Source organism: Vicugna pacos, chromosome 13 (assembly GCF_048564905.1).
Source record: "Vicugna pacos chromosome 13, VicPac4, whole genome shotgun sequence".
NCBI classification, from domain to species: Eukaryota; Metazoa; Chordata; class Mammalia; order Artiodactyla; family Camelidae; genus Vicugna; species Vicugna pacos.
Window position 1 is genome coordinate 29,060,467 of NC_132999.1, and position 25,237 is coordinate 29,085,703.

The 25,237-nt window shown below is 55.5% G+C and overlaps 1 protein-coding gene across 3 annotated transcripts; it reads right to left on the reverse strand.

Moving 5' to 3' along the window:
- Positions 1-474: 474 nt before the first annotated feature.
- PODN (podocan) lies at positions 475-21,887 on the reverse strand. 3 transcript variants are annotated; one of them, XM_015236166.3, is made up of 11 exons: positions 21,755-21,887; positions 15,113-15,429; positions 14,504-14,597; positions 13,110-13,174; positions 11,354-11,463; positions 10,040-10,196; positions 9,612-9,727; positions 8,399-9,056; positions 5,210-5,358; positions 3,922-4,132; positions 475-1,371 (listed from the first exon to the last, which is right to left on the reverse strand). In XM_015236166.3, exons 2-10 carry the CDS (start codon positions 15,422-15,424, stop codon positions 3,958-3,960), a joined length of 1,836 nt encoding a protein of 611 aa, XP_015091652.2. In that variant the 5' UTR covers positions 15,425-15,429; positions 21,755-21,887; the 3' UTR covers positions 475-1,371; positions 3,922-3,957. The 3 variants fall into 3 exon arrangements, with proteins under 3 accessions (XP_015091652.2, XP_072830535.1, XP_072830534.1); XM_072974434.1 differs by having other exon boundaries at positions 3,918-4,132; XM_072974433.1 differs by having other exon boundaries at positions 21,734-21,862.
- Between the last annotated feature and the right edge of the window lie 3,350 nt (positions 21,888-25,237).

The window sequence follows — 25,237 nt, forward strand, 5'->3', positions numbered from 1 at the left end:
ACCTTTTCTTGGGCAGACCTGCAGAGACCAGGGCCCCCAGGTGGGCTCTGCCCCAGCTCCCAGGCCTGCCTCCGGCCCCCTTCCCATTCCAGTGTCCCCATGGGACAGTTCTCATCAGGAATGCCCACTCAGTGCACAGGAGCCCTGAGTACCCCAAAGCTGGCAGGCCCTTTGCTTGGATGCCCAGCTTCTGGGGTTGCAGAGGGAGCTCACAGGCCCAGTGTGCTGCTCCCATCCCAACCTGCTGACCCCTACCAAGCTGAGGGGCTGCACATGCCTCCAGGCCACCTTACCTTCAACTAAACCCTGCATCCCTGGATGTCTGCCTGAGTGATTACTTTGTGGGCCCCGAGAACTGAACTTGGCCCTGACTACTGCTGGTCCAGAAGGCGCTGAGGTGCTTGGATCCTGCCCACCCCAGCCAGGCAGCAGCCAGCACCTGGCAGGAAGCACACACAGACACGGCCATGGGCTGCCAGACAGGGGTAATGCTTTTATATTAGTTTTTCTGTAACAGGAAAAATCGGCTTTGAAGTTTTTAACATTTTTTTTCTTTTAAAAAAAAAGAATAAAAAACCAAAGGCATCCAGAACTCCTGCAGGCCCAAAGAATAAAAAAAGGTCTCTCATCGGTGCAGCTGGCCCTTCACCCTTGCTCAGGCCCAAGGCCCCCAGCAGCCCCAGGAGACCTTCCCTCTGGCCTCAGGGGGGCCTGCCCATCAGACATGCCTGGGCCGGCCAGGGTGTAGCGGGAGCGGGGCAGGCGGGCCAGGGCAGCAGTCCCAAAAGTTCCTGTCCCTAAAAGGAGGGAAAGGAACAAAAGCCAGCTTTTGTGAGTTCCAGGGGGCTCAAGCACCTGGCTGCAGAGAGTACAGAGACAACTCTGTGTCTTCTCCAGGGGACAGACAGACAGATGGATGGGCAGACAGCAAGCTGTTCTGACCATTTCTGGCTGGGACAAGAGCTGTTGGTGGCGTAGGCTAAGGGAGGCTCTTTGCATGTGACTTGTATGTGTGTGTGTGTGTGTGTGTGTGTGTGTACACATATGAGTCCACGGGGCAGGGAGCAGGCACCCGTGAGTGCCAGGGCTGGTCAGACCCTTCCCGAGTCTGCAGGACTCGTGGTGGGTCTGGGGTGGAGAGTGGGACATTTAGACGACAATGTGCAGCTGGCTGTGTGAGCGTGTGGTGTGGTATCTGCGTGTGTTCGGTTATGGATGCACTGCAGGAAGGGCAGGGATGGGAGACTGGGTCCAGCCTGTGTGTGGAGGGGGGCCCGGCAGGTGCTGCACTGAGTGTGTCTGTGAGGATAGCAGAGTGGGGCTCCTGGGGCTCAGGCACGTACTGCAGAAAGTCTCCAGCGGTCCATGGTCCTGCAGAACACGTGGAGAGTCAGGGGAGGCCAAGGCGAACCCTCCAACCACAACCAGCCTGGGGGAAGTAGATTAGACCTGGGGGCCCACCAGAGGGGCTCTGGGAGAGCCAGACAACTGCAGGCATGAGGGGGAGTTGCCCCTGGGAGCCCAAAGCCAGCAGGCCACCCACTGGGAGGTGCTCGTGGAGGGTCTGGTATGGGCTGGAGGACCTTTGGGTGCCTCTGGACTCTCCCTGGGGCATCTCCCAGGGTCCCACTCAGCTGACCTGACTTTGGCCAATGTCCTCCAGAGGGGGCAGATTCTCTCCACCCCAGGACCCCCAGCACCCTTCCTGAGGGTCACAGCATCCTCACTGAATGGTCAGTCACAACTGTCGCTGACCCCTGACTCTGCCTGAGGACAGTGCTTTAAGAGAAGGGGCCCCACCTTCACGCCCCAGGGCCCCAGGAGTCGAAGAAGGTGATTTCCAAGCACTGCCTCTGGGCCTGCCCTCTACGCTCCAAGAACCCCCGCCCAGCACACTCCTCTCTCTGTCATCAGCTGGACCCCCTTCCCCATCTCCCTCTTTCATCCACCCATGGGGTCCTCAACCCTCCTCAGGCTTCTCTCTGACCCAGGTCCTACTTCAATCCAATATCCTAACATTGGCCCAGTGGCTCCCTCCCATGGCCACACCCTGGACCTGGGACCCGCCATTTAGCTCACTCTGATACTCCTTCCTGACCACACCTCTCCCCCTGGCTACTCAACACCACCTGCCGGCTCTCCAACATTCCCCCTGCAGCGGCCTCGCTCACCAACCCTTCTATCTGCACCCACTTCCCTTCCCAGCCTGACCCCTGGGATTCATGATGCAGCCGTTCTATAGTCAATACTCTCAATTTGTTTGTTACTTGCCCTCCTGTCCCACACATCCGGCCAAAAACCCAGCCATGGATGGATCCAACTGTCTATGGTCTCCACACCTGCCCGAGTCTGCTGCGCACCTCCTGCTGCACTGAGAAAACAGAAGGCTGAAGGCATCAAGCAGATGTGACTTTATGTCCAGCCACCAACCCACTAGCCTGCATGTGACTGCAGCCACTCAGTCTTCCGTCTTCCTGCCACAGTGGAAGGAGCACTGACCCTGCTGCCCAAGCTGGTCCTTCCTCCAGTTTACACAGGGATCACTATACCCAGCTCTCCTCCCTTAAATCTTTAACTCCTCCCTCCACACTGGCCACTCCCCACCAGCATTCAAACCTGCTCTATTCTTTAAAAAAGCAGAACGTGAACAGAGCCCTGCCTGAGTTTCATGCCCCCTTTCTGACTACTGCTTTCTATCATCTCTTCATAGCAAACTTCTTGATAGAGAAGTGACCCCAGGTCACGGTGACCTTCTTGTGGATAAATCTGGTGGGTCCTTGGCAGTGCTCAGCTCCATCAATTACTCAGCAGCGCTGACACGGCTGATTCCCCCCACTTCCAGAGAAGCCTGTGCATGGATGTGTAATGGGCGTGCTCATTTTTGTGTGTGTGCACATGTGCACACAAGGGCATGTGTTCCCCGGGAGGCATGTGTGCATGTACTCACATGCATGCACACATGTGTGCAATGGTGCACCCGTTCTGCATTTGTAAACGTGCAATGGAGTATATGCATGTGTGTTCAAGTGTGTGCTTTGGGCATGAGCACAAGGGCACGTGTTCCTGGGGAGGCATGGGTGCATATACTCACGTGCATGGACATGTGTGTTGGTGCACCCTGTGCATGTGGGGGTGCTTGTGCTGCATGTATGTATAATCCCCCTCTGTCCTTAGCTGTCTGCAGTTTACCTGCCTTGTTCCCTAGGTGCTTTGTCCCAGCTCCTTCTGTCACTCCCCTCTGGCTCGCCATGCCCTCCCACTCACTCTCCCCAGGCTAGCTCCTCCAGGTTCCTGTGGCCTCCATGACCATTTCTAAGCATTTGATGCCTGGATCCCCATCTCCAGCTCAGACCTCTTTCCCGAGCCTCAGACCCACATAGCCAGCCCATCCTGGGCAGTTCCCCCAGTACCCTCCAAACTCAACATCCCAGACACCAAACCTGCTCCTCCTAGTACTATCTTCCACCCAGAATTCCAGGCTAGAACCAGGATCTGGTCTTCTCCACCCAGTAGGACTGCTTGAGCCCTTTAAGTCTGCACCCCTAGACTCCTTTCAGGCCCATCTGCATCCTCACTGCCCGTCACCATCATCTCTGGCTTGGATTACAGCAGTGGCCTCCCCCTGGGTCCCCACATCCACTCCCTGCTTCCACCATTGCAGCCCCTGCGCGTGTCCCATCAGGGCACACATCACCCTCGACACAGTCTCCCGGCACGTGCCGCCGGCCTCCTGCAGGCTTACCACCATTCTCAACCTCTCACCCAGGGCCTGGCGCACACTAAGTACTCTAACAGGCTTGCATAATGAACGACGAAGCAGGGCACAGAGGGTGAACAGTGGACAGAGAGACCCTAGACTGGGGTCAGGGGCAGGAAACTGGTGAGCAGGTGAGTGCGTCCCCACACAGACCCCCTACCTACATCAGATCAGCTTGGTCAGATCCGTTCACTCTGTCACTATCGCTTTTCCTCTTCCTCCTCTTCCTCCTCCTCCTCCTCTTCCTCCTCCAACCGGCTCCGGTCCTTGGAAACGTCACCAAACTCAAAGTTGCCTTCTATGTCCAAGACCTGCAGGTGCTTCAGCCTCCGGAAGGCACTCTCCACCACGGAGCCCACAGCCAACTTGTTAAACCTGTGCGGGCCACCCACGGGGTCAGTGCCATGGGCGGGACCTTGTCCCCACTCTCAGAAGGGAAGGGGAGGGAATGAGCCCTCCGGGAAGATGCGCAGCAAGCACAGAAGGGGCTTAGAAGTACAGCGTGTCACAGGCAGCTCCGGCTGATTGGTGTGGCTACTGCTGGGGGCAGGGCCAGCCCTGGGCCACTGGTCTGTACAGGGAGGGGAAGGCCTCCTCCCATCTATGCTCTCGCTATGATTTGGGGGTGGCAGACATGGGCACCTCCTCTCTGTCTTCCCTCTGGCATTGACCCTGAGGCTTGAGGCTCCTGGGCTGCCAGCCTGGGGTCACCAAGGTACCTAGTGTGGAGGGACATGCAGGCCAGGACAGGGCCAAGCTGCGCCAGGAACATACTCAGATTTGGGAAGGCAGAGGCTGAGCTCTGATCTCAGGCTCCCTCAACTCTCTGTGCCTCATTCCTCTGCAGGAACTGGGACAGGTCATACTCCACTCCAGCGATACCCAACCTGGGATTTTTTGGCCACCAAGCCTCTGGAAGGGCACATACTGCCTTTCTCTGATCTGTCTCCTTCTCTCTGGCTCAAGGGGTAGGGGAGGGATGTTCGGAAGAAACTGGCTCTGCTGTTCAGAAGCTCCTTATCTCCTTAGGGAGCTGGGTCTCCTGAATCATTCTAAACCCCCAGAACCCAGCAAGGACTTGAACATCTGCTGTGGACACAGCAGCCACCTGTGCTCTCTGGGCCTCAGCTTTCCCAGCTGTAAATTGGGAAGATGTTCTCTGTGGTCCCTTCCTATCATAGGAACATCAATAATGCCCACATGCACCGCTTTTTAAAGTTTCTGAAGCCCTTTCACAAACCTATGAATGTCCCCAGGCATGGCCAGCACTGTCCCCACCATTGAGAGATGAGGAAACAGGGGCTCAGTGGGGTTCTGTGACGTACCCAGAGTCACACAGCTGGTCAGCAGTAAAGCCAGGCTTCAAACACTGACCTCTACCTGCAAGCTGTTCCCATCTGCCTGGACTATCACACTAGAGCCGGAGCAGACCCCAGAGGGGCACAGGCCTACCTGAGAAAGATCCCTTTGAGGTTGGGTGTGGAGTCGAAGGCATTGGCAGGCACGGTGCTAATCTTGTTGTTCTGCAGGTACAGATACTCGAGCGACTCGGGGAGCCCCTCGGGGATGTCTGTGAGCTGATTCCCGGCAATGTCTAGCAGCTGCAGGGGTGACCAGGGGAGTCAAAGCACTTAGCTTGCAAAGCTCCTACCAGTTCCCCACCCCCTGCCTATCTAAATCTCATAACCCTGTGAGGTGTGTTACAGACTATCCTCATTTTCCAGATGGGGAAGCAGAGAGGTTAAAAGATCTATTCAAGACCACACACGCAGCCTGTACAGGCTGGAAGCTGGTGCGCCTGACTCTGAACCCTTATCTAATTGATGTACAGACTCCCTGGTCCCTGCCTTCCCACGTGAATTCATGGCCAAGGCGTCTGGTGTCAAAGTCCTCCCTCCTTAACACATCTGTCACCTCACCACACTAAAGACCTCAAAAGGGCAGGGGCTAGGGGTACTCAAGTCTTTAAATCTCACCCCACTGGTGTCAGATGAAGGGTAGGGGGTGGCTACTCATTCGTGGACTTCAGGCCATGTGGACAGGGCAGGGGTAAAGGTTTGAGGCCCACAGTGACCCTGGTATGGCAGCCAGGTCCCAGGCTGGTCAGTCTCAGAGTCATCACAAGCCTAGAGCCCAGGAAGCAGGTGGCCAGGGAAATGGGGTAGCTTTCCCAGGGGGCACGATGCACCTGCAGCAGACAGCAGACTCAGACACGACCAGGCGCAGATCACGGCCTGGCCCTCGGGCTGTCAGCACGCCCTTGCCCGGACACACATCTGTGCAGCCACGGGTGGGCTTTCGTCATGTCTAACCTCCTCCCCACCTAACAGGCCAGGGCTCAGGGACAGGTAACTGGAGGCCATGAATCCAGATTCAAGATTCAAGGGGAGCACACACTTCAGGTACCTTAGGGAGCCTCCCTGACACTGCCCCTACCCAGCAGGGCCCCTGCTCTCCACTGTGTTCCTTCCACATGATTCCAGCACTTCCTCATTCATCCCAAACATCCTCACTGCCCCTGGGCGCTGGGGACATGGAGATCCACTGAGATCTGCCTCCGCTCTCAGAAAGCCAGGCTGGCAGGGGATATCGACACTGCAGTCTGACAATGACAGCAGCAGAACTGGGCTGTGATCAGGGAGCCCAGGAAAGGGGCCTGATCCAGCCTCAGATGGGGTGGGTTGATGGAGCCAGTGCAGCCAGGGGCTCTGAAGCAGCAAGAACAGCTGCTTATAGAAAGATCCAACAGGGTGAGGAAGAATCCCCTACACCGGACACCCCATCCCTGACTGATCTCACCCAGGCTCAGGCAGGCATCTAAACTGCACATCACTGGAGACTTTCTGCAAGAGGTGACACTTGAGCTGAGTCTCATGTATATTATAAGCTCTAGGAGGTTGACCCTGATCTGTCTTATTCCGCTCTGAGTCCTCAGTTCTAGAGCTGTGTCTGCACATGGTGAGTGCTCAGTACAGACTTACGGAATGAACGAGTGAGTAGCTGTCACTAGGGTGGAAAGGAGCTTCCAGCAGAGAGGCCAGTATAAGCAAAGCCCAGTGTGCCTGGGAAACTAAGAAGCTTGTCTGGGAACAGGGGCAGACCAGGCCTTGAAGGCTATGGCAGGTATTCTGGTCTGGGTTCTAAAAGCAATGGGGAGCCACAGAAGAGTTCTGGGACGGGGTGTAAGGTGAGCATGTGTTTTTCAAGATACCCTCTGCATGTGGAATACAGGACTGGAAAGCTCCTAGGAAGGTGGAGTCCAGGCAAGAAATGGGGGTGGCTTGAGTTGGTGGTATGAGCAGTAGGGATGGAGAGAACTGGAGAGACTGGGAGATGTGATGGTGGAGTTGGTAGGGTTTGGTAACAATGGGTACTGGGGGGCAGACACCGTGAGAAGATGTCATGGGCAGCTTTCAGGTTTCCTGTGGACACCTGGTGGGTGTCGCCTCCTCCAACGAGTTAGAAAATGCAGCAGAAGGAGCAGGTGTGGAGGACAAGATAATGGGGTTTGGGCCCCTTAAGAATACCCAAGAGAGCTGGCACAGGGGGTTGGATCCTGGGGTCTGGAACTCAGCAGGGCTATCTGGGTGAGGAGAGACCCTGTTGCTCCTGCAGGGCCAGTTGCCTCCCCGCCAGCTGCCACCCTGCTCCACTGTCAGAGCTCTGCCCCACTTCCCTGCCCCCCACCCCAGGGCCTCTCCGCTGCACTCCGCTCAGACACCTCCGTCCTGACAGCTCCCTGCACAATCACGTACTGTGCGCCTATACGACGAGGGCCCTGCATCCAGCAGGGAACACCACAGACTAAGATGCCTGCCCCTTATTCTAGCAGGAAGAGCGGGCAACAAACAAGCAACAGATGACCTACTGTCGGAAAGGATGAGGGCTATGAAGAAAAACAAAGCGGAGGACAAGCAGTGAAGGAAGACCTCCCTAGGAGGTGACATTTGAGCAGAGCCCTGAGAAAAAAGGAAGGGTAAGGCCTCAGGACCCCTGGGAGAGAAGGGCCTGGTAAGGTAGCAGAGCGGAGAACCCAGCCCTGCCTCCCAGATTTCTCTAATGAAGTTCCTTTTTGGCCCCTCACTGAGTCAGGAGGTTTTGCTTGTAACCAAAGAGGCTCAGTTCACTTGGCCTGATATCCCTCCTGTCTCTGTGGCCGCAAGAGCCACACCCACTGCCCCGCCCAGAAGCCTCAAGTAGACGCCCCTAGACTCTGCAGACTGGTGAGGTCAGCCCCCCCACCACACACACCAGCCTGCCGTTCTCCCGGCTCCCAAGCCCAGCCTGCTCCAGGTAGCTATTCCTGTGCCCACATGTGGGTGAGTCCACTCTCCCATGCCACCTGAACTGTCCTTGTCCCCCATTTCCCCCACCTGCAGCCATGACTTCCTCTTATCCCCACGGCGCTCCTCAAGCCTGTCCCTGCAGGTGGTGAACGCGGCCTAGCCATTCCCCTGAATTCTGCCCTGCACTCCTGCACCCTCGGGCATGGTCCCGCCCCCTACCCCAAGGCCTAGCCTGCCTGACAGGTGGGTTCTTCCCTCACGGCCCAGCCCTCCCGCCCACTGCTCGCCGGCCCCCGCAATGGGTGGGCTCAGGGCAGCCAGACCAGTAGGACTGCATGGACCCCCGCCCCCTCACCTGCAGATGGGCCAGGTCGGCCCAGGCGCGAGGGCCCAGGGCCCGGCTGCGCAGCCGGTTGCCGGTGAGGTAGAGCTCCCGCAGCTGGGCCATGCCGGCCAGCGCCCCGCGCGCCAGGGCGACCAGCTCGTTGCGCTTAATCTTCAGCACGTGCACGTTGCGCGGCAGCCCGGGCGGCAGCGTGTGCAGCCGGTTGCCCGACAGGTCCAGCGAGCGCAGCAGGCGTAGCTTGCGGAAGGCGTCGCGGTGCACCTGCGGGCTGGTGATGCGGTTGTAGCTGAGGTTGAGCTCCTCCAGGAAGTAGGTGGTGGCGAAGTCATCGCGGCCGATGCCCGTGATCTGGTTGTGCAGGATCATGAGGGTGCGCACGCGGCGGGGCAGGCCGCTGGGCACGCGCTCCAGCGCGTTGTTGTACAGGTGCACTGTGTGCAGCCGCTTGAGGCCCTGGAAGGCCCGCGGGTGGATGCCCTGCGCGCGCAGCTGGTTGCTGTGCAGTAGCAGGTACTCGAGGCTGCGGATGGGGGTCAGCACGTCCGCGTCCACGCTCCGAATGACGTTCTTTTCCAGGTGCAGCAGCACCAGACTGCGGGGTAGCCCCGCTGGGACCCGCGACAGGTTGTTGCTGGACAGATCCAGGTACTCCAGGCTGGAGAGCTTCCTGGGGACAGTGGAGGGGATTAGGCTGGTTGGCAGGAGCAAGTGGCCCACGTGTTTCCAATATTATTCCCAAGGGATGTGGCAGGGGAACTGTCCCTAATTCATCCCAGCTTCTGCCATTAGCTGACTGGGGGTATCAGTCCTCTGCAAACCTCTCATTGGATTGATTCAATGATATATTGGTGTAGGAAGGATCTAGCATTGGTTTCTGACACATAGGGGTTATTTGAAGACTGAGTGTTTAACTAATGCCTTTTGTGGTTATCCTGGGCCCTAAAAACTGAAAATAGATTCACCTTCAACAAGAATGCTTAAGTTTCTATTTTGTACCAAAAATCCAGCCTGTGCAAACACTTCCTTGCCACACGGGAATTTCGTCAGGCCTTACCTACACCTATCACTATTCATGAGGACAGAAATGTCATCAAAGGCACAAGCCTCAAAGTTCCTTCTCTGGGGAAACTGCAGGGGCAGGTGAGCAAGGGCCTGGCCAGTGAGCCCTGGGAGGGGCTTCCCAGGTGCCGTACTCAAACCAAGGGCCCAGGTGGGGGCTCACCAGAAGGTCTCATTGTCCAGGCCCTCATCAGTCAGGTAGTTGTTCTGCAGGTACAGCTCACGCAGGTTGCTCAGCTCGCTGAAGGCACCTGGCGGGATCTTCTCCAGCTTGTTATTCTATGGGGGCGTGGGGACGGTTGGGAGGGGAGCATGGGGGTCAGCCAAAAGGCAAGGGCAGACAGGGCCTTGGGATCAAGTGTGGAGAGGGGTCCGGGGGGAGCCATGGGGAGGGGGCCTAGGCCTAAAGTACTCGGTGTGGGGCTGAGTCAGCAGCCCAGGCTTCCGCCTGCTTCTCTGCAGCGGATTCTTTGCCTACCATCACGTGCCTGAGGCCCCGCAGCCTGACTGCTGTGCCCAACTGGGCCTGGGCTCCTCCCCTGATGCGGGGCCCTGCTCCAGCTGTGCTCCTCCCTGCCCTCTCCCTCCCACCTTGAGGTGCAGCTTGTAGAGGGCGGGTGGCAGGTGCTTAGGCACGTGGCGCAGGAAGTTGCTGGACAAGATGAGGATCTCAACGTTGCTAGAGCCATTGAACATGTTGTCCGGCAGCCCGGCATCCGCTAGCTTGTTGTTGTGCAGGTACACGGACCTGGGGGACGAGGCGCAGGTACTCACCCACCCGGGCTCCCAGCCCCAGCCCCAGCTCACCTGGTGAACCTCCAGACAGACCTTGCTTAGATTGGGCCTGGGGCCCAGGAAACCTTCCTCCCTCTGAAGGGCCTGAAGAACCTCTGACCCCACCAAATCCAGTCCAGACTACATAGCCTAGGGGACTAAGGACATACCACACAAGTTAGTGGAAGAAACAGGATTTCTCCACCCCGAGTCCCTGCTCCTGCATATCCTTCAAGGTTCTCAATTGTTCCCTGACTGTTGCAACCCTGAAATCCCTGCCTGTCAACTCCACACAGCTGGCTCTGAGTTCTGTAGGACTTCCTGAAGACAGGGCTTGTCCCTATCACCTCTTTGTCCCCAGTGCCCAGCACAGGATCCTGGCTCAGAGGAGGTGACCCTTCATCCATTCAGCAAATATACAGTGAGTGCTCATACATACCAGGACTGTTCTAGGCCCTAGAGATATAGCAGTGGACACAATCAAAAAGACCTTTCCCTCATGGCTAACACACTAGAAGGAGAGAAGACAAGGAGCAACAGAAATTCACAGGAGATATAGCTCATTCTTGCTGTCTGGTCTCTCCTGGGCCTCAGCCTTTCCATCTGTGGGATGGGGCCATGCACAGCAACACTGGCTCTTCCAGGGGATGGAGAGAATCAGGGTGACAGACTCAGGGACAGAAGAGGCACCAGAGGTTGTCAATACTTTCCCCTCCCCAGCCCTACCCTGTCCTGCTCACACACCTGTGCTGTGGGGCCTCTCTTGTCCCAAAGCAGCTCTCAAAGAGGATGGCTCTGCCTGTTGGAAGATGCTTCCTTCTCCCAGGGGCTAGGGAAGGAGGAAAACACCCTCACCCAGCTCCCCACAATTCTCTGGAAATCACCCTCTGTTCTTGCCTCCTGGACTGATTCCTCCTCATCCTTTATGTGTCAGCCTTCCAGATCCTGTGCCCCTGCAGCCCTGGGCGACCGTGACCACAGCCTTGAGCATGGGGAGTCATGCCTGCACTGCACAGCCCCTCCTCCAGGGCCTATCTGGGTCCTCTGTGCCCCACTCAGGGCCTGTAGCCTCTGCCTCAGTTCCTCCCTTTTCTCCAGCCTAAGTAAAGTGTCCCCTCCCCGACCTCTGACCTCAAGTTTGGCTTCTGGCCAAAGGTGAGCCCATAGATCTTGGTGAGATAGTTGGCAGCGAAGTCCACACTGATCAGGGCATTTGGCAGGAACCGGGGTGCCAAGGTCAGCTGGAAAGGGAAGAGTTGGGGTAGAAAGAGCAGTGGAGGGTCAGAGGCCAGCTCTGAGTCACACTGCCTGCTGCTCATCTGAGCCCTTTCAGTTGGTCTCCTCCCTGCAACCAGAGACATTTTTCTAGAATGGAAACCTGTCCCACCCCCCGATTACACAAGACCAGAACCTCTACAGCTTCCCACAGTCCCGAGCTTGGCATTCAAGGCCCTCTGGGCCTGTCCCCTGCCCTGCCTGATCCCCTGGCCTCTCCCCTCATTGCCCCAGACACCGGCCCTCTGTGCAGCTACAGTGAGCACACACACATCCTCAGACCCAGCCCACGGTGTCCCCCCTTCCTTCATTCATTCAACAGTAGTCCCTGAGTCTGTAACATTCCAGACACGGTTCCAGGCACTGGACATGTCCTGGGGAACAAGACACAGAGGTATCTGTCCCCTCCTCCCCCACCAACAAAGGCTTTCATCCTAGTGGAGAGGACAATAAACAAGGAATAAAAGTATCTGAGAGTGACCACAGCTCTGCAGGGAATTCAAACAGCCTGATGACAGAGTGACTGGAGTGGGTGCTCAGGGAACAGGTGACACTTCAGGCATGATGGCACCCTGGATGCCATTTGCGGGGAGAGCACCACACAGCAGGGGCAGCAGGCGGAGGCCCTGTGTTTGGGGTCTTCTGGGCTTAGGGTGGAGTGGAGTGAGAGGGAGCCAGTGGGGAGATGAGTTAAGAGAGGCAGGCGGGCCTCAGGGAGAATGTGGGTTTCTCCCTGGGCGGAGGGTGAAGCCATGGGAGGGTTTCAAGTGGGGAAAGGAGATGCAGAGGTAGAAGCGGACATGATTTTGAATAGCCACTCTGGCTGCTCTGAGGCAAAGAGGCAGCAAACGAGGAGGCAGGGGCATCCCCTGAGGGGTGGTGGTCTTGTGCCGGTGGGTGGGGGGAGCTGAGGGCCTGCAGTGGGACCAGATGTGCATGAGCGAAGCATTCCCAGATCTGTGGCTCTGACTGGTGGTGCTGTAGGTGGTCAGAGATGCTCTTTACAGAGATGGGGTGATGACAGGAGGATTGGGGTTTGGGGCCTGTGGTAGGACGTAGGGGTTCTACTTCTATTAGACATCAAGGGGAGTGGTTAAGGAGGCAGGTGGACCTTTGTGTCTCAAGTGGGAGTAGGGAAAGGCTGGAGACTGCCCCTGGACGTGGCCATGATGAAGATGGTAGATGGGCATTAAAGACCAAGGAGGAGACCAGTCACCTTGAGAGTTCAGAGAGAATGGGCCAGGACAGAGTCCTGGGGCAGGCCAGATATCATTTTGAGGTTGAATGCCTTTGTGCCTTCATTTATGCGGTCCCTCCCCCTTGAGGCCTCTGGCTGAAATCCTGTTACCCTTCATGGCCCTTCAAATGCCCTTCCCTCCAGGAAGACCTCCAAGTGCCCCCTCCCCATAGGAATGAGCTCTCACCCCCCCTATACCTTATAGGCCTTGGCCTCTGTTCTCATCATCTGACCACTCTGATGCCCTGGGTTAAGGTGTGAGGTCTGGGCTGTGTCTGAACAGCAATGGGGACCCAGACACCACCCCAGAAGAGGCCCTGTTGAAAGTTCCCTGAGCTCAGCCCCCGACACCCAACCCTGCTGCAGGCCCCTCACCTTATTATTGGCCAGGTACAGGTAATTGAGGTTGGTCAGATGCTCAAATGCCTCTTCCGGGAGCCCTTCAAAGGACAGGCATCGGTCAGAGCCCTGGATGAAGGAGACGCTACAGGGCAGCACGTGAGTACTGACGGCCCCACACCCACCCCACCTGTCAGGACAGGGAGGGCACTCCCCGGGGCAGGTGAGGCTCTGATCCCTTCCCAGCCAGTCCCAAAATGCCTGTCCAGCACACCCTCCTTTCCCCCTGGCTTGCAGGGGCCCAAGTTCAGAGAAGCAGGTGGAAAGCATCCACTGAGAGATGACTGATCCTTGACCAGCTCAGGGCAGCCTGGATGGAAATGAGTCCCTGTAAGGTCAGGCATGGGGCAGCAGACCTGCCAGGAAGGAGTGCTCCCCTGGGGGCAGCCCCAGAGGGTCAGAGACCCTCTTCATACCTGCCCCAGGGCAGGGCAGGGTGGGGTGGCCTCTGAACTTCCCCGCCACCTGGCCCACCCCTGCCCCATCTGGCAGATATAGTGTTAGAACTGGGCTGTCACTGGGAGCCCAGCCAGGCTGGCTCTTCTCCAGTCCTGAGGCCGGCCTCTGACTCTTGGTTCCAGGTTCCCAGACCCTCAGATGCTGGGACTCACCCAAGTATCTAACAAGAGGGAACAGTTACATAAACTGTTCAGCATCCCTCCATGGAATACCCTGTTGCCGATGTGCGAGAGTTTTCAGCAACATGTGAAATGCTCCTGAACTAATTGCTAAGTGAAACAAAGCAGCTTTAATAGTTATGACATCGATGCTGTAAGTCCAGCTATGAATTTTAAAAACGCAAAGAAAAAGGACTGGATTGGATTGTGGTGATGGTTGTATAACATAAACTTACTAAAACTCATCAATTGTACATTTAAATTGGGTAAACCTCATTGTTTATAAATTGTGCTTGTTTAAAAAATGGAAAGAAATGTACTAAAATAGCAATAGTGATTAACTCCAAGTGGCAGAGTTATGAGTGGCTTTTTTTTCTATTCCATTTTATTCCCTACATTTCCAAATTTTCTACAATCAGAAACTTCTCAACATCAGAGAAAATAATTTTTTAGAATCTGAGGCCTCCACACTTTTTGATTCTAACAGCCTTCTGTGAACTGAAGGGTCTGGGACTTGTCAGGCCCTGCAGTCTAAGCTGCTCTGAAGCCTCCCTGCGCCACTCCCAGGTCTCAGAGAGCTCCGGGGGTGCCTGTCAGACACCCACAAGGAGCCAGCCCCCTGCCGTGGGGCCTGATGCCAGCCCAGCCAGGTCTGCTCTTTCCCACATGCCAGGGTCTGCAGGGCGGGGCTCTCCCCAGCGGCATCCAGTTCCCTGCCTGGGGGCTTGTCCCCAACTTGGGGTGATCCCTCACCTCGGGAAGTCAGGCGGTTGTTCTGAAGGTTCAGAGTCTCCAGCCGATGCAGCCGGGAGAGCTCCCTGGGGTAGATCTTCTCCAGCTGGTTGTTCTGGGGGATGGGAGGTGGAGGCAGTGAGGAGGCAGCATCTCCAGAACTGCTGTCCGATGGGAGGCCTGCATCCACCCTCAGCCCGAGTCCCAGGAGCCAGTTCTTCTGTTAGACGTGTCTCCTGGGATTCTCCCCCATAGTGGACAGGCCCACATGTGGGCATTGGAGGCACAGCAGTGAACACAACAGAGGTGTGGGTCCCCCACTCTATGAGGGGGCGTGCACACACACACACACACACACACACACACACACAGGGCCTGACTCTACTGGCAGGCCTCAGCCCAGACTCCTCCCCATGAGAGAAGGCTGGTTACAACATCATGGTGCTCTGTCCCCAGGACATCAGAGCAGGGACGCCCCGAGGTGCAGCCAGCCCACTCTGTCTGCCTAGCACCCTGTGTCAGGAGGTGGGCAGCCATGGGCAAGCAGGGAGCTATGGCTGGCGGTTCTGGGATGGGAAACACAGTGTGGGAAGCAGCCTCTGGTGACCGCTGGCGTGGCACCGGCCTCACCTGCAGAGACAGGTGGTTGGTGTGCTCGGGCAGGTCCCCCGGGAACTCGCGCAGGTCGATGCCACCACAGTCCACGACACCCTCCTGGGAGCAGGCACAGTCTCGGGGGCAGTCGATGGTGGCTGGGCCACGTCCTGGCTCCTCGGGGCTCAGGACCAGCACCGGCTCCTCCTCCACGAATTCATTCTCTTCGGGGCTCAGGCTGTGGGCACCACTTCGGCCAAACACCGGGGCCCTCACCGCAAGCACCAGTCCCAGCTGCAGCTGCGGGGGCAAGAGCAGCAGGAGCAGCAGCACCCTGCTCTGGGCCATGGTGCCTGTGGGAGGGGTCTGGTCAGAACACCTGGGTCCTCGGGGTGTCAAACCTGCTAGGCACAGCAGGCAGAGGGCTGCGGCCCACAAAAGCTGTAAGGGGGCCCTCCCATGCACAGGGCAGAGCCCACCTGTCCCTGTCCTTGGCGTACATCTGATCTGCTAGCTGCCGCCCTCCCCTCCCCACCTGCCCCATCAGGGCTGCCCTCTGGACTGGAGGAGGGGTGGTGAAGCCCTGTCCTTAGGCAGGTCTGCAAAGCCTCCCATAATCCTCACCAGGACTGGTCCCGAGGAATCTGTACCCCCATTTTACAGAGGGGAAAGCTAAGGCTCAGAAAGAACTGTGACTTGCAGGGCTTGCCCTGGACCTTGCTGAGCTCTCACTGCCCTGGTACAGACAGTACTGGGAGGCCCTGTCCCTCCTCCAGCAGCCACAGGCCTGTGTGAGCCAGCACCAGCAGTGTGTGTCCCAGCTCTTCAGCTTGCCATTCTAGGGCTCTTGAGGATGTAGCTCTGCCTCTCTTCCAACTCCCCCATTCACCTGCCCCAGTTATACAGGTCAATTGACTAGTTCCTCCCTCCAGGCCTTTGCACATTGCTGTTCCATCTGCCTGGAATGCCCTCCTCCTCTCTTGTATAATCAGCAACTTCTCCAAGAACCAACTCCAGCATCACATCCCCTGGGATAACTAACTCTGAGATGTCCTAGGGCTCTCCATCACTTTGTTCAGCCAGGGCTTGGCATGAGTTGGGTTATGACTGTGTGATGGTGTCTTTCTCCCACACAGGGCTGTGAGCCACCCTCTGCCTCTGTGTGCCACCCTTTATCTCTGTTTGCACAGAGAAGTCATTAGCAATGGAGCTGCTGCTGCCCCCAGAACCTCCCAAGTCCTGTTCCTGCCCTCAGCTGCCCTTACCAGGGCCTGCAATGCTCGCATGACCACTGCCATCTGCAGGAGACCACTCCCCAGCATGGTCCCCTGGGGCAGCAGGGGAGGATACAGGATCGACTTCAGGCCATTGAGGAAGATGCTGGGGTTCCATCGTCCCAGCAGGCAAGGGCCTGGGCTGATCCCTGGAGTTCTCTTTGTAGGGACTCAGAGAACACCTCTGCAGTGTGGTTAAGTTGTGACAGGTGGTAGCTCAGGTGCACTGACTCTGGAGTCATACAGACCCCGTTCAAGCCTCCCTCTACGATTTAGTGGCTCTGACTGCTGAGCCTCAGTTTCTTCATCTTACAATGTAGATAATATGTCTAAACTCAGAGCTTCTGTGAGGACCCAGCAAGATAGCAGATGCAAAGCACCTGTTACTGCTGCAGCAATTACGAACACAGGTGCATGACAAGCGTCCAAGCCTCTCTCTCCATCATTATTAGATCAAGGATCAGAACCCAGAGTGGGTAGAAGGGTAGAGCCAGAGAGTGGGGGTGGCGAGCTGGGCTCTGGCTCTTATCAGCTGTGGGACTTTGGGCAATTTTGTCACCCTCTGAACCTCAGCTTCTCACCCATCCACTGGGTGGTCAAAGAACTGTCTTACTGGGGAGACTGTGAGAGTGTGTGCGATGCACGTTCTGCACACAGTAAGTGACCAATAATGTTATCTACTCTGATCCATGGGCACTGTTCACATGCCAGCCACACCACATCCACCTTAGAACCCCCTACTTTTTCCCTGTCCCTTGTCACTCTTGATCGTGCTTTCCCTCCAGTCCTAGGCCCACCTCCTCCCAGAAGACGTGCAGATTCTAACCACCCATGAACCCTGCTGCCCTGTGGCTACTTCGATATTTCAGATATTGCTTTGCCTTACTCTTGGCTCGGCCAGCTCTCTAAGGTAAGGCTCTATCTGCCCGCAGCCATGTGTTGAGCATGGGGGATACAGGTAAAGTAGGTAAGGCCCCTGCCCTCAGTCTGCAAGAGGCAGCAGACCCCAGTACCAGACTGGGTGGGCCCTGTAAAAGAGATCCCAAGATGCACAAGGCCCCAGAAAGAAAGCTGGGAGGAGAGAGAAGAGGGCCGGCAGCCAGGCTTACTTGACCTTATAGGAAGGTCCACAAGGCCTAACTGACCTGGGCCCCAGCCATTGCCCAGCAGAGAACCAGGGAGCCCAGCACACATAGCTCCCAGGTTCCCAGGCTCCATCGGCAGCAGTGAGTGATGCATTCTGCAGCCTGGCCCTATGCCCACCCTACCATGTCCCTGTTGCTCCATGTCCTGACCAAAAGGGCAATAAATCCTTGGCCAGTCTACAAACCATTATTCCCACGGCAAGTTATAACCCCCCAGCTAGCTCAACAGCCTTCAGCCCTTGAAGACACCAACCAGCATTAGACCAGAGTCTCCCTGCTTTGCCTGCCTGCCTGCCATCTGTCTGACCCACTGCAGATCCAGACTCTGGGAGGTGGAGTGCGGGCACAGGCCCAGGCCCCAAATTCAATCAGGGCAGGAGGCAAAGGAGAAAGATCCTCCCCACATATCCTGTGCACTCACTGGATCAGCTTATTTTCCCTCCCTCACCTTCAGTTCTGTATCTGTAAAGATCTGTAAACTGCACCTGTAAAAATATTTATATTATGAACCATATTGAAAATGTTATTACCACCACTTTTATACATGAAGGAGCTGAGGTCCAATGGGATTGGCCAGTGTAACCCAGCAGTTAAGTGGCAATGCCCAGCTCCCAGCCTAAGTCTTAACCACAAAGCTACTGGGCCCTTGCCTGGGCCAAGCACAGTTGGGCACTGAGGACCCGGATGACTCAGGTACAGTTGCTGCCCTTAAAAAGCTCACACCTGCACTGTCCAATGTGGTGGCCACATGTGGCTACTGAGCACTAAATGTGGCTACTGTAAATTGAGAGGTGCTGTAAGTATAAAATGTAGTGTCCACTGGATTTCAAATATTTAGTACAAAAAAGAATGTAAATTAGCTATCTCATTAATATTAATGATATCTCTTAAAATACCTTTTATTTTTGTAGTGATCACATGATAATATTTTGGCTATATTGAGTTAAATAAATTATTAAAACTTTACCTATTTTGTTTTAACGTGGCTTCTAAAAATTTTACATTACATGCGTAGCTTGCAGTTGTGACTCACACTGTATTTCTATTGGACAACGCTGGTCTAGACATTATGTGTAAACTGAGTATTACAATCCCAGTGTCATCAGAGTCTGTAGGGGCCCAGAGGAGGCCTAATTGTGGTCAAGAAGATATCCCAGAAAAAGTGATACCTTATCTAGCCATGAAGGATGAATATCAAGCAAAAGGGAAAGGGTGATACAAGTAGGGGGGGGGTGTCAGCATGTGCAAAGGCCGGGGGGCAAAAGAGCCCATGTTGTGACCTCTACAAACCTCACTAGAGTGCCTGGTGGTGGTTGAGGTCTGGGAGTGATGCCAGTGGGCAGTGGCCTTAGTCCAGGCCAAGAAAAGACTCAGAAGCCAGGTTAGGAAGAGTGACCCTTATCTTAGAAGAACTGAGGAGCCATTGGAGAGCCAGAATGTGGCACAGGCAGGTTTATGGATGGACCAGAAGGGACCTCTCAGAGGCTGTGCAGTGATGCAGGCAAGAGATAAGAGGCCTGATCTGGGCAAAGGGAGGTGCTGGGCTGCAGGGATGGAGAGGAGGAAAGCGGATTCAAGGGAGAGGGAAGGGAGAACAGACAGGACTTAGAGAGTGGTGACCCCAGTGCCACCTCCGCCTCCTTCTGGCTTGGCCAGCCACCCTCAGGACTTTGGGATCCTGGGCAGCTCCCGCTCAACCATCTGGTTTGCTGTGTGACTTTGCAACATCGGAGTCTCAATTTTTTTTTTGTTTCCTTAAGAATGCTGAGCAAGATAAGCCCCCAAGGTCCCTCCTTTGTGCCTAGCCATGTTGGAGCTGTGTGTGGGATTAAGGGCAGAGAGACTTCCTAGTTTCTAGAAGTCCCCAGAGTAAGGAGTCCTCCTGGTGAGGAACAGCTCACACTGTTGGGACAGCAAATGCTGGGTGAGAGGGGCAGCTCAGTCTGCGGTGAGTTGTTCCAATCCTGAATGCTGTGTGGGCTTGGACGAGTCACTTCACTGCTCTGAGCCTCTTTACTAGTCTAGGCAATGGAGATGGGAGCTCCTCATAAGGATTAAATGAAATGACATGCCCAGCTGATGCTGGCATCCAGCAAGTGCAACACTGCCAGGGACACTGAGGAAGTACCTGGGACCTCCTGTCTCCCACCCCAGGGAACCAAATCTCATGGTCCTGAACGGTTTAAGGGGGTGATTAAGGCAGGACTAGGGAAAAGGAAATCCAAATCAGGAGGCAGATTCTCAGCCTCCAGAACCACCTTCCTCTTCCACTCAAATTCAGTGAAGATTCACTGATCACCTGTTCTGTGCTGGGCCCCAAACAGCTGCATCTTACTGACTCCAGCAGAATTCCCAAGACTAAGAGTTAGTGTTCTTATTTTGCAGATGAGGAAACTCAAGCACAAAGAGGCTCCCATTGCTGCCTATCCCCAGTAAGCTCCTACTCAAAATCTGCCCTGGGAAGTTGCTCCTGCCTACTTGGCTGGTTTAGGCAGTTCCTTGATGCTCCCAAAGCACCCCTGGCCCTCTGTATCCTTCAAGGCTCAGCTGAGTCTTCCCTGATTCTCAGCAAGTAGCAGGTGCTCAGGCAGTGTTTGCTGAATGAAGGAATATACTTATGAAAAGCAGAGTTGGAAAAGATCTGCAATACTATTTTCTGGTCTGGTTCTCTCAGTTTATAGATAAATATTCTAAAGGCAAGGCCAGAATTAGAATTTGTGATTTCTAACTTCTGCCCGGAGCCTCGAATTGGTCTTGAAGACTGAATAAGAGTTCTTCAGGTAGACAAAGGGGAGGAAATGCACTCAAGGCAGAGGGCAGGGCATGAGAAAAGGTGAGCCAAAGTGTGTGGAGGGCGAAAGAGGGAGGTGTGTTTAAGGAAGAGTCAACAGAGAATGGCGGACCAAGTCTCCAACGGCATCAGCCACTATGCTAAGGGGTTGATGACAGGGAACTATCAAGTGTTCCAAGCAGATCATTGTCTGAGCTCTTATATAGGACTCTACCAGGCCCGGGTGCCACCATTAGTCACCCCCTCCCAAATTCAGATAGAAGGGACAAAGTATGCTCCAACAAGATTTCATGAAAACATTCATGTGAATCTGACATTTCTTAACTTGCACTCTAGTTTAGAATAGGCTGGGTTTTGGGCCCTAAAAGGGGACATAACCGCCCCGGGTCTCCTGTGGTGCCTCCTGCAGTCGGGTCAACCACAGCTTCACTTTCTCGGGCCGGCGAGAATCGAAGGGCAGATGCTCAGGTTGTGTGGGCCTCCACAGTGATGCCCTGCAAGCGCCGGGGGGCGCATCCCTCTGCGCCTCCGGACCCGAATGGTCAGCGCCGCACGCATGCTTGCGCCTACTCCTCTCCTGAAGTTCAGGCTGCAGCTGCCTCCCGCCCCCAGCCCCAGCGGCCGCCAGGGGCTCGCCGCCGCCACCACTTCCACCTAACGGCGCACCAGGTGTTCTAACGCCACGATCTCGTGCCCCGTCCAGGCCAGCCTGGGGGTTCAGGGACCTACAACCTGGGGGCCTCGGCCGCATTCGCTGGAGCGCGCCGGCCTCGCCGCCCGCACTCCGCGGCCACCTGTCTGCCTCCTCCTCAGTTTTGCTGTCCCAGCAGGGAGGGCAGCCGTATAGACAGGCAGAAACCAGGCCACCGGTTGAAAGCTCTGGCTCAGCCAGTGCGCGGCGCGGGGCTGGGGAGCCGAGCCCCGAGCGGATCGGAGAGATGGACACAGCGCGGGCTCCGCCTCACCTGTCCGCGCGTCCTGGGGGCAGATCTCTGGCCCTCTCTAGGCCTCAGTATCTCTGTAAATAGGTCGAAGGGTGGGCTAGCTGGGATGAGCTAACGTGTAAGGACACCGGGATAGTTTACGCCCAGTCTCTAAATACAGGGGGCTTCGCCCCTCCCCAGTTCCACCTGCCCCCCACATTCCCAGTCGCCCGCCCGCGTCCTTCCACTCCCCTCTCCCATCCGCCCTCAGATTCTTTCCAGATGTGCGCAGCGGGAGGGGCCCGGGGCTGGGACCAGCCTCTGGCCAGAGAGAACAGGCCCCTGCCGGGTCTGGATCGCAGAAGGTCGCGCCCCACGAGGGAGAGCTCTCCGGCCGTACTCCCCGTGTAAGGCTCAGACGGGGGGCGAGATGCGCGACCCCGCCCGGGCCAGCTGCTGGGGCCGTCCGGGCAGGGCGGAAAGTTCGAGTCGGCTGCCCAGCTCGGCCCCGGTCCTCGGCTCACCCGGTCGCCCGCGCCCGGTACCTGCTGCGCCCCGGCGCCGCGCCGCGCCCTGCCGGCCGACCGCGCTCTCCCGAGTCTCGGCTGCACTCCGCGGGCGCGGGCTCCTTCCATTCAAGTCGAGCCGTGCGCTCGGCGACGCAAGTTTTGTTGTGGGTTTTCTCCTCCCCGCCTCTCCCCCGCCCCCGCCCCCCCGCGTGCATCTGCTGGACGCCAGCCTCCTCCGGACACAGGCGTAGGGTCCCGGCAGGCGCGGGCCGGGGAGGGCCTGCCTCTCCCCGCGTTGGACTGGGCCGAGTTCCACTTCCCGGGAAGGCAGAGCCGCCGCACGACCCCTCACCCCATCTCCGCCCCGGCGGGGCCGCCGTACCACGCCCCCCCTCCGCAGGAGGCTCGGGAGGCGGGGTGTATAGCCCGCAATGCTTCCTAGTTCCTAGCCTTCCGAAGTGGAACTGGACCCCCTCTAGGCCCCAGCACCTGAAAGGAGGGCCGGTGAGCGGGGCCCCTTCTACCAATAGCCTCTGAGCTCAGTTTCTTCCTCACGGCAGAGGATTTTGCCACGGCTCCAATCATGAGTACCTTTCCGTTCACTCTCCCACCCTGGGGTCCTGAGCCGTGGCTAATAGGGGCCGCCAGCCAAGAGATCCTACTGGGCCCCTTCCAGGAAAAGTTCTCCGCCCCACCCCAACGTTGGTCCTGGTGAGCCTTGAAGGACGATAAATTGGGCTGGGAGTAGGGTGCATGCGGATCCCAGTCTAAGGGAGACAGCGGGAGGGTGAGCCATGAGCCCTCATGGCACCATATTGCTCCCGGGAGCGGGAAACGTTTCCAAGTAAAGGAGCATTAACTACTAGCAGCTGAAGCAACACCGTTTGGCGCCAACGTCTTTGGCGGTAGAACGCGGTTCGGCTTTTAGGTGGTACTTGGCACCTCCACTGCCAAACAAGGCTCTCCCCTATACCTGCTCTGGCCTGTGGGCAGAGCACCCACAGCTACCTTACCTGGCTGCCCTCCTGCTGGAGAGGAAAAGGATAAATAATTCAAACTTGGCACTACTTGCTCAACTTAATTGCCAGGGCCAGGAATGAATGAATGAACAAAGGAACGAATGAATGAATGAAAGGCTTATGTAAAGGCTCCAGACTTTTTCACTTGCTTCTGCTGCCGCATCCTGATTGTACCACATGCATTACTCTCCCTAAGCATCACAACCCTGCAAGAGAAGAATTGCTGTTGCCTCCATTATAAGTAAGGAGACAGCCTTGAAAAGGATAAATGAGTGAGTAAAATGGCCAGGTTTACTCTTCCCACAGCCCAAGTTTTTTCCATGATGGAGACAGGAATGTAACTTGAGCAGCCAAGTGCAGAGTCTGGATTTGAACCCAAGACTGTCTATTTCCATTACATCAAGAACTCAAGAACTCAAGAATGGAAAAGGGGAAATATTTTGCCTTCTTTGGCCTCAGATTCCAGTTCTCTCTGAGCTTAAACTTATGAGAGTTGGTATGATTCACAGGACTGGACAGGAGCCAACACAAAGATGTGTCTCGTGTCTTCTCAACATTGAACCTAGATTCAAGTGGAGCTAAAAGAGTAAGATTCTACTGGCTTGAATACCCATGAGCTAAAGAAACTCTTCTAGAAGGACAATGAGAACCAGCATATACTGAGTGCCCACTAAGTGCCAGGCACCATGTTCAATCCTTGGAGGTATTAATCATCCCAACCCCGTGGGGAAGGTATTCACCAGCCACACCACATCCCCCTACCCCTACCCACCCCTCAGAGCAATAGGCTCTTCTGTGGAATGCCAAGCAAGTGCCCACACATGCTCTGTGGCTGTCCAGGGCTGTAGGTACAAGCTAAAGGCACCTGTCTGAAGTCTAATGTGCAGGAATCACTCTGAGTGTCTCTGGTGGAAAATGGAGGCAGTCCTGGTACTCTAGAAGCAGATAATCTAACTCTCACATGTTCTGTAGAGACAGTGGAGTTGGACATTCAGGTTTCCTAAATCTGCTTGTGCTGCTTTGGCTCCCTCATGCTGCCCCTAGGTTTCAGCTCCTGTTTAATTACTGTAGTGCATGGGGTCTAGAACAGGCTATGGAGTTACATTTGGGTTCGAGTCCCAGCTGAATTCAAATGAAGAGAAATAGGACATATACCTCACAGAATGTCTAAATTAAATGAGCAAATGGAGGTACAGGACTCTGCAAAGCACCCAGCATGTGGCAAGTGCTCAGTAAATGACAGCTGCTATTATTACAAAACTATAGCCAAGATCTGACTAAACATCCAGGATGCATTATTAAAGAAGAAATGACCAGTGGCAAGAATTAAACAGAAACCTCTGCATTGCCCCTGCGTAAGTGCCTTCTAATTCCAAACAATAAGAAACAAGAAAACTGAAAAAAGAGAAGTAAAGACAGATACATGGACAGAGAGAGCTGGGCGTATAGGCCAAGAAGGCTCTCAGCTGGGGTTTGATGAGGAGAAAGAGGAGATAAGGAATAAGATGAGGCGAGATAAGGTGGTGTTATACTTCATCATCAGAGAAGAAAATAATTCCTCTTACTTTGAGCTGAGGGCCCAAGACCTTTCCTTATTAAGTTACAGGGCCCCCAATATTGAGCTATGGCAGCAGCTTAATTTTCTGGACATTGAGAAATTAAATCACATGGTAGTATTTTGTGCCTATGGATTCCATCTGAAGGATCTTTATCAAAGATGAGACATTGAAGAACAGGCAGGGCATGATGGAAAAACCACAGGCCAAGTCAGGTACAGAAAAAGTCTTCTGAGCTCCGATAACATCCCATACAGACCCTTTATTATTGGACTTTTCTTGCTGTATATTATGTTTCTCAGCTCTTTCCCCTACTGGATTGTAAACCGTTCAGGGTAGGAACCTCATCTCATGTTCCGTAAGGTCTCTTTCTAACTCTAAAATACCATCACTGTAGTAGGCAGAACGGACCCCCAAAGATGTCCAGAACCTAATCCCTAGAGCCTGTGGATAGTCACATGATATGACAAAAGGGACTTTGCAGGTGTAATTAAGGTTATGGACCTTCAAATAGGGAGACTATCCTGGATTAACCAGGTGGTTCTAACCCAATCACAGGGGCTCTTAAAAACAGAGAACTTTCTCTGGCTAGAGGTAGGAGAGATGAGGCAGAAGGGCAGATCAGAGAGATCTGACATGTGAGGACTTGACTAGCCTTAAAGATGAAGGGAACACAGGCCGCCTCTAGACGCTGAGGACAAGCCCAGGTTGCCAGCAAGGATACGGGACTACAGCCCGACAGCAGCATGGAACTGAATTCTGCCAGCATCCTGAATGAGCACGGAAGCAGGTTCTCTCCCAGAACCTCCAGATAAGAGCCCAGGGCCGCCAACACCTTGACTTTGGCCTTCTGAGACCTGGAACAGAGGAACCAGATGAACCCACCCAGATTTCTGAGCTACAGAACTGTGAGATGATAAATTTGAGTCGCGTTAAGCCTTTAT

Coding starts and splice junctions, on each gene's coding strand:
- PODN (XM_015236166.3), bottom strand. CDS start 15,424: ATGGCCCAGAGCAGGGTGCTGCTGCTCCTGCTGCTCTTGCCCCCGCAG. Junction 13,175..14,503: donor CAACCGCCTGACTTCCCGAG/GTGAGGGATCAC, acceptor TGTCCTTTGAAG/GGCTCCCGGAAGAGGCATTT. Junction 9,728..10,039: donor TCTACAAGCTGCACCTCAAG/GTGGGAGGGAGA, acceptor ACGCCCCCATAG/AATAACAAGCTGGAGAAGAT.